This window comes from Larimichthys crocea, chromosome IX, assembly GCF_000972845.2.
Source record: "Larimichthys crocea isolate SSNF chromosome IX, L_crocea_2.0, whole genome shotgun sequence".
NCBI classification, from domain to species: domain Eukaryota; kingdom Metazoa; phylum Chordata; class Actinopteri; family Sciaenidae; genus Larimichthys; species Larimichthys crocea.
In genome coordinates this window covers 3852284-3866629 of record NC_040019.1, presented here as the reverse complement: position 1 = coordinate 3866629, position 14346 = coordinate 3852284, and the positions used below count along the sequence as shown (strand labels likewise).

The 14346-nt window shown below is 42.9% G+C and overlaps 1 protein-coding gene across 12 annotated transcripts in view; it reads right to left on the bottom strand.

Annotated features, from left to right (window-relative positions):
• LOC104928182 (disabled homolog 2-interacting protein) overlaps positions 1-14346 on the bottom strand; it is a 126508-nt gene that overhangs the window by 36624 nt on the left and 75538 nt on the right. The window contains exon 1 of one of the 12 annotated variants that reach the window (XM_019269106.2): positions 8365-8529. The exons of the other annotated variants lie outside the window; for them this stretch is intronic. Coding sequence (XP_019124651.1) covers positions 8365-8387 — 23 coding nt within the window. The 5' untranslated portion in view covers positions 8388-8529. Of the gene's footprint in view, positions 1-8364; positions 8530-14346 lie in introns of those variants that run through there. 12 annotated transcript variants of the gene reach the window in all.

Sequence of the window (14346 nt, the reverse complement as noted above, 5' to 3'; positions counted from 1 at the left end):
TTTTCTCTCCGCGTATCACATTAGAACATTAGTGTCAGTGGAAATGGTGGGAGACTGTGTATGAATTGATGAATAATAATGCTGCCTGTCAACCGTATGGCACTGTATTAAATTGTACTGTAACGTGTAATTTACAGCCTATTGTTGGCCACTTTGTAATAACGACAATGAAAGACTTGTCTGGCGTGTGAAATCTGCTCATAACTTCTGTATCACCCGGTTTGACACACTGTTCGTGTCAGCCTCTGCAAATAACAACTGGTATAAAAAGCAGGGCCTGCTGTCTTCATTTCATTCCTCTATTCTTCGGTTCCCTTCCCCCCTCCCCAAATGTCTTCTATTCTCAGCAAATGTCCTTCTTTGTCCTTGACAATCCTCCATTCCTCTGCCTCCGTTTCTCTCCTATCCTGTCCTCGTCTTGTTCAGTGTTTACCTGAGGTATAGTTTATGTTTGCAGGATTCTTTCAGGCTCTCTGGTAGACACCTTTCCACCCGACTCACTTCTTCTTCTTCTTCTTCCTTTTCCACTGCTCTGTTTATCTCTGTATAACTCCCTTCTCTTCTCTTGGCTCCCGATCCAGCCCTCTTCTGGGCTTGATTCGGGCCATCTAAATATTTCAGACACTACGCAGGATATAGTTCTGATAGTTCTCAAACTTGCAGTGGCTCCTACACACAGACAGGACTATATAAAGCCCTGGAGTAAACTACATAATTGAAAAGGTCAAGCCATAAAGAACCTTGTCGGAATTATTAGGAGATGTAGCCCTTTCTATACTGTATCTACAATACCTACTGTATGTTTGGCTACGTAACTGGACGAAATACTTTCATAAGAGCTTATACAACTGATGAGTCATAGATTTATATTTTTACATGAAAATAGATGTTTCATATAATCGAGCACCAGCAGTTCTTTACATAAATTAATAAATGAGTTTTTGTCTCTCTTGATCCACATCTACACTGCGGTGTTTTTATGAGGCTCTATAATGAAAGAGATGTTATTCTTTGTGTTGTGGCCTTTTGTTCGACTGGATGCATAAAACAGTAAGTGGCAGGCTAGGCCTGCATGTTTTGTCTACAGCAGCAGGAGAAGAAGCATCAAGATGTACATCTGTTTCTGTCTGCCTTTACTCTGCCTTTTCTTTGTCCATATGCCAACTCTTCCACCTCAGCCAAATGTATAAAACCTCTTTGCAACATTTCCAGAAATTATTCTGGCAATTACCCTCCAGGTTTTGTGCAGAAGTTGAAAAAACAAGGGGGGAAAAATGAGAAGGGCGGACTAGTGAAAATAGCATAAATAACACTCACAAAACACACTGTGACGCAACTCGGTTAAGCTGGATTTCTTTATGGTCTATCACTTAGTGTTATCTGTTCTGATTTTTATCCTCTGAACACCTAGTTGGCTGACGATGTAGATGTACATTCACTATTTAGGAATTTATGCCGCTCCATCAAGCCAAAATCAGCACAGTCTGAGATCTAGATGCACCGTGCCCAGCTAAGGTTCAATAGAAACTCAGTTAGGAGTAAGTACCGGGGAGAGCCGAGCAGAGTAATGGATTCTGAGTGTGTCTGGGCTGCACCCAGTGCGCTTTGTCTCTGCATCCTGTAAAAAAAAAAAAACAGTTCATCTGATAGCCTGTCTGGGATCTGATATAGTCTTGAAACCTAGGGCCCATATAGGCGTCAGAGCACTTAGACTTCTAACACACTGACTTGCTGGCTCGCTGGCTGTACCACAAGGGACTATGTTTATACTGATGCCTCGAGATAGGCTAAAATTAATGTACCGGTACTGCAACTCTAAATAACAGTGCTTTCAAAGTCTACATCTTACAGGGTTGCTCTGAGATTATGCATTGTGTCCCTATAATTGCATGCACCGCAACAACAGCACGTTATAGCACATGTGAAGTGGTGTTAATCTTCTCGTGGGAAACAAAACCCTCTTTCGTGTTGTGCCTCCACTCACGTTTCTGCAATAACCAACACGCAAAATGGTCCTAATGACCAAAGCTAGAGCTTCTGACATAACCAAAAAAACAACAAATAAGTTTCTCAAGAGAGTCCTCAAGTTAATGCTAGTGCTGGGCGGCCTGATGTTAAGTCTTCTTGCGAGCAGTGTTTACTGCGGTTACTGCCCTGCACAGTGTTTACACAGCATTTTGCTCTGCTGTTAGACCAGCATTTACAACGATCAATGCGCTTTCCCCTTGCAGACTGGCACAGCAATTACTTGTTGATAATGCTCTCTACCAAGCAAACACATGAGACCAGCACGCCAGTGGGTATGCATATTAACAAGCGGGAGCCAGGCAAAGACAGTACACGGTGACAAATTATTGCAACGTCAATTTTTGACGGCATCTAGCTCTCAGTTCCTGTTGAGGTTAGATGAACTTATTGTAAGTCACTTTGAACAACGGTGTCAGCTAAATAACTGTTGTGTAATGCGAAATTAAAAGGACACACCGGACTAAATGAGTAGCAAAACATAACAAATGATGCATCCGCGCAGGGCATGAGGGCTTGCTGACGGCTTTAGTTGAACATGATGTGAATCATTAGCCCCTTTTTTTTCGTGCCTTGTGTATTACAATTACATCCTTGTCACAGAGAGAAGCATCAGCTTTTGCAAAAAGTATACTTATTTTTTTGGATGGCAATAGTAAAAAGTTAAGGTTAAAAATATGTTTTATTGTGTGGCGGACAGAATACTTTCTCATCCAGATGGTTTAAAGAGTGTTTGAGGATTTTGGAAATATCATAACAGCGGTAAGCGTTGATAAAGATCTTCTTGGCATTTCAAAGGTAAGTATTTATTTTTTTGAAGGATGCTTAGCTCTGTTGTGAGCCAACAACCTTGGTAACAGTCTATTTTCCCTATAATTTGCCACCAGACTCCATAATACAGCATTTTAACATGTGGTCTACATTGAAAGCCCAAAGTACCACATGAATAACCATGACCATGAACGCAGCCTGACGGTTTCAGAGACAAATTTGGCATCAGCTCTTGAATAAATAGGCAGAAATGTTTCATGCTGGACTTGAAGCTTGGCATACCTACAGTTGTGCAACCAGATGAGACTGTTTGGTAAGAACTGTAGCGCAGTGGTTAGACAAGTGGTTTGTAATAGTGTACTTAAGGTGAGGTTGCAAAACAGAGTTTTCATCATACTTATATCCCTGCAGAGACCGAAACGTTCATGAATTGCTCCTCGCAGCTGGCTTGGCTTGTAAGATGGAGCTCGAACCAGAAAAAGCTCGAGCCAGCCGGCAACATCAACCACTCGGCGAGCACCTGGGGCCCAACTGAAACATCAAAGCTGAAAAAAACATCACAGTTTACAGCAAAACACGCGCGCCCAATTGTTCAAGCTTGATTATAAAACACACGCACTGCAGATACAGGCAACTGGACAAATAGGCCATTATTCCTACATCAAGACACGCACAATAAAGTGTCCATTATTCCCAATGCTCTGGCGCTGACTCAGTGGAAAGGACCACAGGCCGTGGTGAAACAATTACGTTGTCTGTCACATTGCAGAGAACTCTGTCATGGGCCCACGATCGCTCATTTGATCCGAGCAGATGTGAGTTAGTCTTTCTCAGCGCATGGCGGGAATAATGAGACGCTCTCAGCTCAAAGAGGAAGTTAAACTCTTGCTACAGTCGGTGTCAGAGTTTTCTGATGATTCATGCCTCTGTTTCGCATGTGATTCAGCAACACAACCCAATGAAAATGCATGCTTTTTTTGCGCATCAACCTGCCATCTGTCCATTGTCATCTGCACTGAAGTGAACAGTTGGGTGATGGGTAGCAGGAGAATATAGACAACAGCACAAACGTCTGGCCCCGTAAGCGAGAGACGGAAATAAAAGTAGTCAAGAGGAGGCAAAGGAAAGAGACAAGTGAGGGTGATGGTGGGGTGGGGGGTCCTGTCAGATGCTGCTGGTGCAGAACGGTAGATGTGTGAGCTGAACCACTGACATGTGGCTACAGGCCTTGGAGCCCAAACACCATTCAGGGTGCCTAGAAGATCCAGTCAACAGAACAGCAGAAGCAACGCTCATACGCTTGTCGAAGTCAGACACGCTGCAGAGAAAGAAACGATCTCTGGAGACGACGAAGGCAAAGACAGAGGTTGAGGTTTAGCGAGCGAGTTAAGTGAAGCTGGAGATGCAGCGGCTAATGTGACAGCCCTCTGCCAATAACGCTCTGCGCGTCACATTCGGAGTGACACTCTCGATAAAAGAAAAAACACCCTTTTTGCTCATCCATCCGTGACCTCTTTGAGTCCTGATTGGCTGCGGCGTAGATGGCTGTGAAAGCCATAACAATGACAGGCGAAAGGGGGAAAAAACACGAAAATGTACATTTAAACAGCTGGGTAGCACAGATGAGTGGGCACAATCTTTGTTGGTCCATATCCAGTGCATCAGTGCTTTTCTTTTTTTGCAGCACCTGTGCTGGTTGACGGCGTCGGCTCTTTAGGCTCTCACACACACACACACACACCGCCAGCGGGTCTAATGCACGCAAGACAAAAGAGAGATTACGTTGAGAAGAGGGAAGAGAAAGAGACACTGCCCCAGGTATCACAGAATATAAAGCTATGTTGTGACCACTTTTGTGAAGAAAAACCAGTTGGAGTTATAGATAGGAGGGGGCATTATCTAAAAGTATAGAAGCAAGAGCCCCGCACAAAGATGGCCTTTCATTTACAGGCAGGAAGGAAGCTTTTAAAAGGCAAGAATGAGACGCATCCAAGCACACGCACACCCTTCCTACTAAACATATACACACACAGGAAAGGAGGGAGTGAGCTTTAGCATTAGTATCTCCTCAATGATCTGCAATGAGTCTGCACTGGCAAGACGCACTTACACTGTGGGAACAAGTTGGCTTGGTAACTGGGATCAGGCGGCTGACGGAACAACTGTTGGGAGAGGTAACGCAGCCGCCGAGTTCGGCTGTCTGGTAACCACGAGCGCACACATGCACAGCTTGATTACAGCGAGAGCGTAGCCTCCCTGCTAGGCTTGGAGGTAATTCAGTGTTAACATCTGCTAGGACACTCACTAGAGGAGACCAATACGGAGCGATGAGGAGCAGCTCTGGAGCGGTTTGCCGGCTGTGGGGTTTTTTTGGCTCCGAGGTCATGCGCCGAGTGAGAGAGAACAGAACAGCTGGCCGCAAAAATACAACCGCTGGACGGAGCCGATCGCACACTAGCAGCTGCAAAACGCAGCATGCCAATTACCTGTAATGATGTGTGAAGACTTTTTTTTTTTTTTTTTTCTACATTTGTGGCAATTTCATGAGAGTATTAATTTGTGCCAAGCTCTGCAGGATGTGACACATGCGCTGAATTCTTCGTTACTCATCTTATTTTTCTTCCCAGGCGAGTTTTAAGAGCCAAAAGTCAACGGGTCATCTATGGAGCTTCTACAAAACAATGCTGTTACACTGAAATGTGTATGTGGGGGTGTTTGGGTATTTGTCAGTCACTCAATAATTACAGCAGGTGGGTGAGGACAGGCCAAATGTTGCGGGGACAATTTATAATGAGGCCAAAGGTCGCACTAAAGTAACCCCTTAAGTAGCAGTTATGGTTGGAGGGCAAAGGACAAATGTCATACTAATGACTAATGGCCTTCTCGGAACTCACTGATGCAGTATGATGGTATATTGACTTAAATAATGCATTTCATGGGACATGTAGGGGGGGAAACATCGTGATTGAATCTGGTCTCGTCCAGAATACATAGTATTTGTTTATGTCACACGGCCTGGTGGAATAATCTGTCTCATGACTTTATGTCCCCGTCCTACTGTGACTCGTCACCCACACACGCATGTGGTATCCCCCGAGCAATAACGACACTCTATGTGCACGCTGCCAGATGTGAGTAAATATGTGTGTGACTGATCAAACTGTGCATGTCATATACGGTATTTACCAAGCAGGCAAATATAGAAGTCCTTTAATGTGTCACAACTAATGACATTAAGACATACAAGTTCAACTTTAGGTCAAGCTGCAACAATTAGTCGATTGATGGAGTGCTTAATCGCTAACTGTTTTTATAATTGTTTACTTATGAGTCAATCTTTAATTTTTAAGACTTCAGCTTCTCACATGTGAATACGTTTCTTCTCACTGACAGTAAACTTAGTATCTTTATGTTGTGTGGACAAAATAAGACATTTAAGGACGTCATCTTGGGCATGGATAACATTTTCTGACATTTTCTGGTCCAAATGACTTATTATTATTAATTATTAATCTAGGAAATCACTGAGAAATTAATTAATGAAACTTATAGCACTAATATTAAGGGTTTTTGGAGTTGGACCAATGGTAGCAGTGCTTGTCCAAAAAAACTAAACAGAAAACACACAGATACATATAAAATTAATAATTTGAGTGTGGACTGGTGAAGTCATGGGCCACAAATTGATTATTTCATAAGCAGGCAAAATGAGATGAACTAAAATCAATGGAATGCCTTGCCCTATTGATTTCTGCTAATTATTCTGTATTTATTATTAAAAATGCATTCCACAGAATGCTTCTTAAAACGTACAGGAGAAAAATTTATGTTTTAAATACACGAGTAACTAGAATAAGGGTTTCTTTAAGTATAACCAGGACTACTGTACATCTCTGCATTCACATTGTTTATATGTGACTTTATGGTGGCTGGTTCCTGTTGAACGTGTTTGTAATAATTATAGTTATAGCCAACTCAATCCACTTTAGAACTGCCACTAACCTTGACAGGTCAAGGCTGATTTATTATTTGAAACCTAAGAAAAAAACAACAAAGAAACTGTACTTTTTGCTTTGCAATTCAAAGTACCTATAACTATCATTTCCACTCAACACGCTCATTAATTCTGCACTACACCACAGCAGAGAGGAGAAGGGGGCAGTGGTAGGAGATGGAGGCAAGGATAATATAGTTATCACCATCATAAGGCAGGGGATAGTGAAAATGCTGCCCAATTAACTGACTTATCATCTGGATTCAGGCCATCCAGCGATCCTTACTGTGAAACCCTGAAGGGCAGCGAGGTGTCAGAGTGGTTTGAGAGATCTTTAGGACAGATAATCAGGAGAAAAGATGAGTTCCTGACATGAATCAGTGAAGTATTACACCATAAAATGCTATTATTGCTCATAATGTAGAGGTTATATTACTAACCAAACACACTCGCAGGAAAACACACTTTCCACTTAAGAGTTTAACAGTTCCTGTTTGTTATTCCTCATTAGCCATTATTGATTCGTCATTTAATGGTGGAAATAAATGTATGCTTTAACCACAAAGCTCCACGGTGACAATAATAGACTATTAGCGGCAAGACAGTCACATATTAGTGGGTATGACTCAAGCTTGACCATGAGGCTGAGAATACTTGGCACGCCAAGGTCATGAAAGTGTGCATCTGTGCCTGAGTGTATAGGCTTAACATGATACCGCTGTGTTTATGCATGTTTGTAAAACAAAGGCCAATTTGCATTAATAAGAAAAAAATGTCATACTATTTTTCTTCAACACGAACTGAGGCAAATATAAATTAGTTAGAAGAAAGCTTTTTTTTCTCTTGAACTCTTGCATAACTGTCAAGTGCTTGGGGAACTGATAACACCATGCGCAAAGGAGTAGAGGAGATGAGGAAGTGTGTGTTTTTTTTTTCTTCAGTTCTTGACCTGAATATTCAAACATCCTCGTGGCATTGGACAAAGAGGCAAGCAAACGCTCAAGTTCACGGGGAGAAAAAAAAAGAGGGCAGAGACTTTCTTCCCACGCAACATGGCAAAACAATATCCAGCCTATGATCTCTGCAAATACTACTTTTTCCCGCTTTGTTCCAGCTTTCATGGTTGCATTTTGATGAATATTAAATTTAGACAGGTGGAGTAACTTGAGCACGTAATTGGCTCTGAATGGTAAAAGTTCAGTCAATACTGGGATCTTATTTGCACTTTAAAGTCAAGACTTGCCTCTGGCGCTGGATAGTTTTCGTGTTCAAGTCTAAACGTGTCCTTGTTTTTTTTCTCTCTGCAGCTTTCCCCCCAAGCTCTTCAGATGTACAGAGCTTTTCCTCTTTTTTTAATCAACTATCCAACTTTCATAATTCGCACAGAAAGCACTTTATGGGGCTAGATGTAGTAAAAAATAGTTAGCTGAAGCCACAATGTACAGTCCTGAGTGAGCCGTGGGTGGATGCAGAGACAGAGGTTTCCAAAAACCACAGCGTGCAGCTGTGCTCTAACCATCCCCAGCAACAAGCACATCCAGGAATAAAGTATTAAAAGGAAAAATGACACTTACGATCTACTGAATATGTGAAACATTGTCCAGCAGAACCTCTCCAAACTGGATCCGCAAAACGCAAGACTTCAAATTTGGGTCGCATTCCTCAGCAGCGGCAGATCTCAGTGTTTTCCCGACTATTTTTGAGTCTCTGGGAACGTGGCTGGAGCCTCTGCCCTCTGAGTTACACCACACCGCTCCCAAAGGATGTCTGTTGCTACTAACACACCCCTCTCCACATCCCATTTAAAAAGACAGTGCTCTTATTCGAGGACAAGCCTGACCGTAGTCCAGTGTAACATTATACTGTGATGAAGTAATGCAATAAAAATCATACTCATGGAACGTACGAGCGATATAGTCCTTCAAAATAAAATACACTTACAGCTGTTACAACTAACTTATACTTTAGCTGTGGTATTTATATCATAATAATAATGATAATTAATCTTAAAATGCAAGTTGTATTCAAACGGAAACATTGCCAACGCATCTAGGGTGCCATAAAAGCCAGTGGTGACTAATATTCTCTGGTTTTAATAGAGGGAAAACAATGAACCCAGGGAAAGGATGAAAAATCTGACAGTCTGTTATGAAGTTATTTAGGCCACTGTCTGAGAAATCTATATTTTTCTAGCTAAAGTCATTCCAGGAGATACACAGTTCCTCTGTCATCATCAGATCTGTCTCCCCTGCTTTTTCTCACACTGACATAGACCCCGAGTTGGCAGCCAGGAAGTCAAGCCTGCCTCCTCCATCCTCCCCCCCGCCTTGTTTCCCTGTAGCAGGAAACAATGGCTCAGCCTTCAGCACCACACTCTGTGGGAAAATGCTGGGTCCTTGGCCCGGAGAGGGGGACTCCAGGAAAAGGGGAGGAAAAGAAAAAAAAAAGAGAGAAAAGGAAGGCACAAATAAGGGGAATGAGGGAGTAAGAGAGAGAAGGAGAAAATGAGGCCAGCCAGGTTTAGGGAGGAGACACACTGCCAGATGTATTGTATGCTTGTTTTCATGTAGCTGGCGAGCCAGTGAGGGAAGACTGATGTCACAGCTAAGACATGCTGTCAAGAGACGCTTCCATTCGAACTGATGTTTGAGCTCCAAATAAAGCCAAAGCCCCAGAAACGCCAGTCATCTCCTGAGAAAGAATTCTGTGGAAATAGGCCCAGTTTGACGTGGACCACTTTCAGTATTTCTTATTAAAAAAAAAAAAACGCCTTTTGAACCGCAGGAGAAAAATCTCAGCCCAATCATTCAACGGTCTTCAGACATAACACAGACGTCATTATGTAAAAAAGACTTAAGTGAAACTCTAAAAAGGAGCCGGCAGCACCTGTATACCTTAACAATGGAATTCATTGTGAACCTATACAGCGGGGAAAAAAAGGTCTTTGCACCTTGGACTGGTTCCCTTAGCTCCAAAACAATTTAAGTATCATTTGAGAGGTGAAACTGGAGGAGGTGTAATGTATTTGTTCCTCCCGATGCAATGGATTAGAATTGCTTGCTCTTATCACGAGTAAACAGACCTGCATGCCTTGCTGTTTTGGAGAATGGCTGGGTAAAGGTTAACTACAAAGCCAAGGCAAAGCCTCGAGACTAAACACTCTGGGGGATTTCCTCATTCTTCTGGTCTGGGTCATGATAATATCATACCACATAGGGTTGTTTGGAGTGTGACTGCTCCCAAACATAACGAGGGACAGTGCAAGGCTATTCTATCTGTGGCAACTTGTTAGTAATCACTGGAACGGCAAAGGAATGCAGAAAAACTATCTTAAAATCTTCATTTTTTTTTTTTACAGTAAAAAGTATTTTTGAACAATAGCCTTCTGTACTCAGCGAGTCATGTGGGCAAGATTTTTATGTTTTCCATGTGCAGACAATGTTTCTATAGGCACAAAAACACACACACAGAAAATATATTTGCATTCCATGAGAAATATCATGTGGGTGGGTATGAGCACGAGGTCGTGAACCAAGTGTACAGCAGTAGACGGCAACAGGACGGGGTTATAAGAGCGGTTGTTGGAGAAACGACTGCTGCCTTGGCTACCTGTCTGTCTTGCAGGCCGTCCCTGGGAGGCCTCGCCTCTGAGAAAATGATTCCCCTGCTAACCGCTAACCTGTTTAAGTGGAGCGCCACCTGCATGCGCAGAGGTAACGAGAAGAGCGGAGGGAGGAGAAGTAAATCGGTGAGATGCGGTACGTTCCAGGCAAGCTTTCACATGTCTGCATCGCGGAGAGAGGTGGGTGGCAGCCAGAGAGAAGGTGAGACATGTCGGACAAAGTATGTGTTAATAGAGGGCAGATAGGCTGAGAGAGAAAAAAGATGAGCAGGCCCGAGAGAAGAGTAAATTCACACCAGTGTTCCAGAGAGGATATGAAAATGACTGCAATAATAAGAATAATAGCTGTCAATCTTGTCTGCAATTGAAGTTTAATCACTTCTGTTGTTAAATTCGGAGGGTAATCTCGTAGTCGTGTAGGAATCGGGCAGTAAGGCGATATAAAAAAAAACTAAGAGTCTGTCAACCATTTGAGATTTGTTGAAGCATTTCTACTGAGGCAACTGCCCCTTTTTATATGTCTAACTATATTAGGACATTGTTGGCAGTGTTGCAAAGTGTTAAAGGATCAACCTAATCCAAACACAGCGCCTCTCTGCCTTCTCCTCCACAAGTATTTACAGGAAGAGAAGTGAGAGGAAATGGCAAGCGATTTAGAGATCCCTCCCTGCATCACTTCATTCAGCCCTCTATAGCAGGGGTCAGCAAATAAGTTTGGACCCGGGCCAATTTTTTTTCTGACAATTCCATCGCGGGTCATGACCATGCTTTCCTACTCTATTATATTAAAAATATACGTTATTTAACTTGCATGCTTGCATTTAATTTGAAACATTAATTTGCTTCCATGTGCTGTTATTACACCCACTGCTGCATCTCCTGACATCTGTCATGAAACAGGCAACCTGCTGTAACTAATGTATACAGCAGCGCAGATCTGTTTCCCCATGCCGCTGATGTGCATTCACATTTTTTAAGGCTATCTGATATTTGAGCCGACCTTGTTTGGTTTTGTTTTGTTTTTTTTATTTAATGAAACATATTTGTTCACGTTGTCCGTTGCAAGAGGAAACACATGACACTTTTATTTTCTACAGGTTACAGCGCACGCACGTGCCAATTAGTGTTCCAACCTGTGTGTCAAGTAAAGCGGCTGCGAGGATGTTCTGGCTGCTGTCATGTTACTTATCAGCTACTTTTCAATAAATGTTGTGAAATCTGTGGAATTGTTGTATTTTTGACAGAAAACATGAGGTTTAAAAGATATATTTAAAAAAATATATATATATATTTATTTTAAAATAAATCAACGTCATCTAGCGGGCCAGATATAATTGATGGCGGGCCAGTTTTGGACCACGGGCCGCTAAATGCCGACCCCTGGTCTATAGCCTGCCCTCCATTTCACTTCTGTAAAGCAGCTTACTGTAGAGAGAGAGAGAGAGAGAGACACACAGATGGACCAGAGACAGGGCAGTGACATCAGCTCTCCTCTATGTTTGTTTGTGCAAAAAAAAAAACAGATATATACAGTGTGGGAGTGGAAAGACAGAATGAGACCTGTGCTGTAAGACTGATGCTTGAGAGCTCTTCTCTCATGTTGTTCCTATTGACTGTGCACTGCAGCCTTCAGGGCAGGAGAGAGAGAGCGAATGAGTGATTCAATTATTGACAACACACAACGCTGCCCCATCATGAGCATATGCTCCTCTTTCATCCTCTCCCTGGCAGGGCTGAGGAGATCCAGAAAAAAAAAAAAAAAGATTATTGAATCGAAGTTAAGTCGCTGAATACAAACAAACGCGGAAATGAACACATTTCTGTATTATTCTCTCTTCCTTCCGTGCTCCAAATCCTTTTTTCAGATCGATCGGTTGCACTAAAACAAGAAACAGCATATCAGTCCCGTCCTGTGAAAGCCATCTCAAAAAAAATGTCAATAAAAGCTCTTTCCAGCTTTTCAGATAATCCAAAAACACTCAATCCTCCGACTCTGTCCAACAGTCCCAAGTAAACCTCTGCACATGCACATGCTTGGATGTTAATGCTCCTGCAGTCACGATGAAGTCTTGTTGATTAAGTGTTAAACTGTGGCAGCGGCTCTCCCCCCCCCCCACCTCCTCTCTCTAAGCTGCCAGTGCCTCAGACCTCTTGACCCCTCCCGAGTGGAGCGGCCCCTGGGTGCGGCGCTGACCCACTCCTCCCTCCCCGTGAATGTGTCTGATCAAATGCTCTGCTCCACTTCATCAGCCCTCGGTAAATCAATGGACATCAGAGAGATGATCTATGACAGAGTAATTACACAGAGACAGGCGCACTCAAAGAATGACGGGAAGCGATGGGACGTAGTGGCACAAAGATACTGTACTAAGCTGAGCTCGGCGTTTATTCCCCTTTTTTTATCCTTATGGCTCATTTACTTGTAACGCGCATATAGCGAGGAAGTGATTCTATCATTATATTCTGAATTTTCATCACATATTATGTAAGTTCAGTCCAAGAAGAGGAATTAAAAGCAACATCCAGGAAATACACTCATACATAAGTGGTAATATTAGAACACACACAACAGCAGACTGTCAGCTCTCTCTTTGTCTACATCTTATTTGCTTCACACTGTTTTGTTTTATCTCCATCTCACATTCGATTGAAACATCTCGCTCCCTCTTGCTCCAAGCTGCATGTTTAAGGCTGTGAAGATGACTAACAGCTCTATTTCTCGCTCTGTAGTCCCTTCTCTGGGTTACTGGTTTGCAAAAAATAGGATTGCTGGGACGTACAAACACACACACACACACGGGCGCGTTGAAAACATATGCATATCTGCATACGGTATGTGCGCATATATTAACGTGAGCGCAAACATTTGCTCATGCAAACGAGCAGATCCGATACCCCAGGCTGGAAAAAAAAAAAAAGGAACCAAAGCACACTGTTACTGCATACAAACACAGACTGACACAAACTCCTGTAGCGTCATATGCAGAAGTCAAGCTCGGTTTTTGTTCTGGAGGGCACAACAGCAGCAGGCTACAATCAAGAGGACCACCAGCTGAGCTCTCACACTGAAACCTATCTGCATACTGCAGTAAACAAGCGGCACAACCATCAAACTATCATCTCTGTGTTTACTAAACCAAAGATGGCTTCCTCCCGTGAAAGCCACCTCGGAAGAGAATAAATGTTTAGCTGAGCCGCCGTCCTCCGGCAGGAAGTGCTCAACTAAACTCTGCCTGCGTAATGTGGCAGGGAAGTTCGGGCGTTTGTGTCATCCGTCTTTGTTTAATGACGCAAATTGAAATGAAATAATTCAACTAACTGGAAGAAACTTAATTATATCTGATGGGTGGCAGCTGACTAATTCCATGCATGTGCAGTGTGTTTTTTGTGGGAAAAAAATCTAATCACCATCAGGAAATACATCAAAATGACTTGATTCCATCTTGTGGTATTATTTTAAAATCTCATGTACAAGATTATAAACTGCCCAAGGCTGGGTCGAATTCATGACTAACCAACCAAGAGGAGCCCTTCCACTCATCTCCTCCTCTCCTGTGCAGACATTTCTACAATGAAATGAGCTGTTGCTCTCGGAGACTCCCCCAAACTCTCCATCCTCGGGACACACACGGCTCTCTCCAAACAGCTAATTGCCTCCAACATACGACTCAGGACTGAGAACGCTGGCCAAATACAGCGGCTGACCTCAGAGCGTGGCCCAGTCATCTGATTTGTGTTAGCTGGCTGCCCTCCGTCACACAGGCCAGCATTGTGTGATGTTGCTACATTTAGGATGTGGTCGCCGCTCGCAATCCAAAACCCCCCCATCCCTGCATCATCTCTGCTGTTACATATACGTGTATCTAATAAATGCACTGCTCTGAATGAAAGCCCCTTTGGGAATTAAAACTAATTATGTAATTTTGAGTATCCT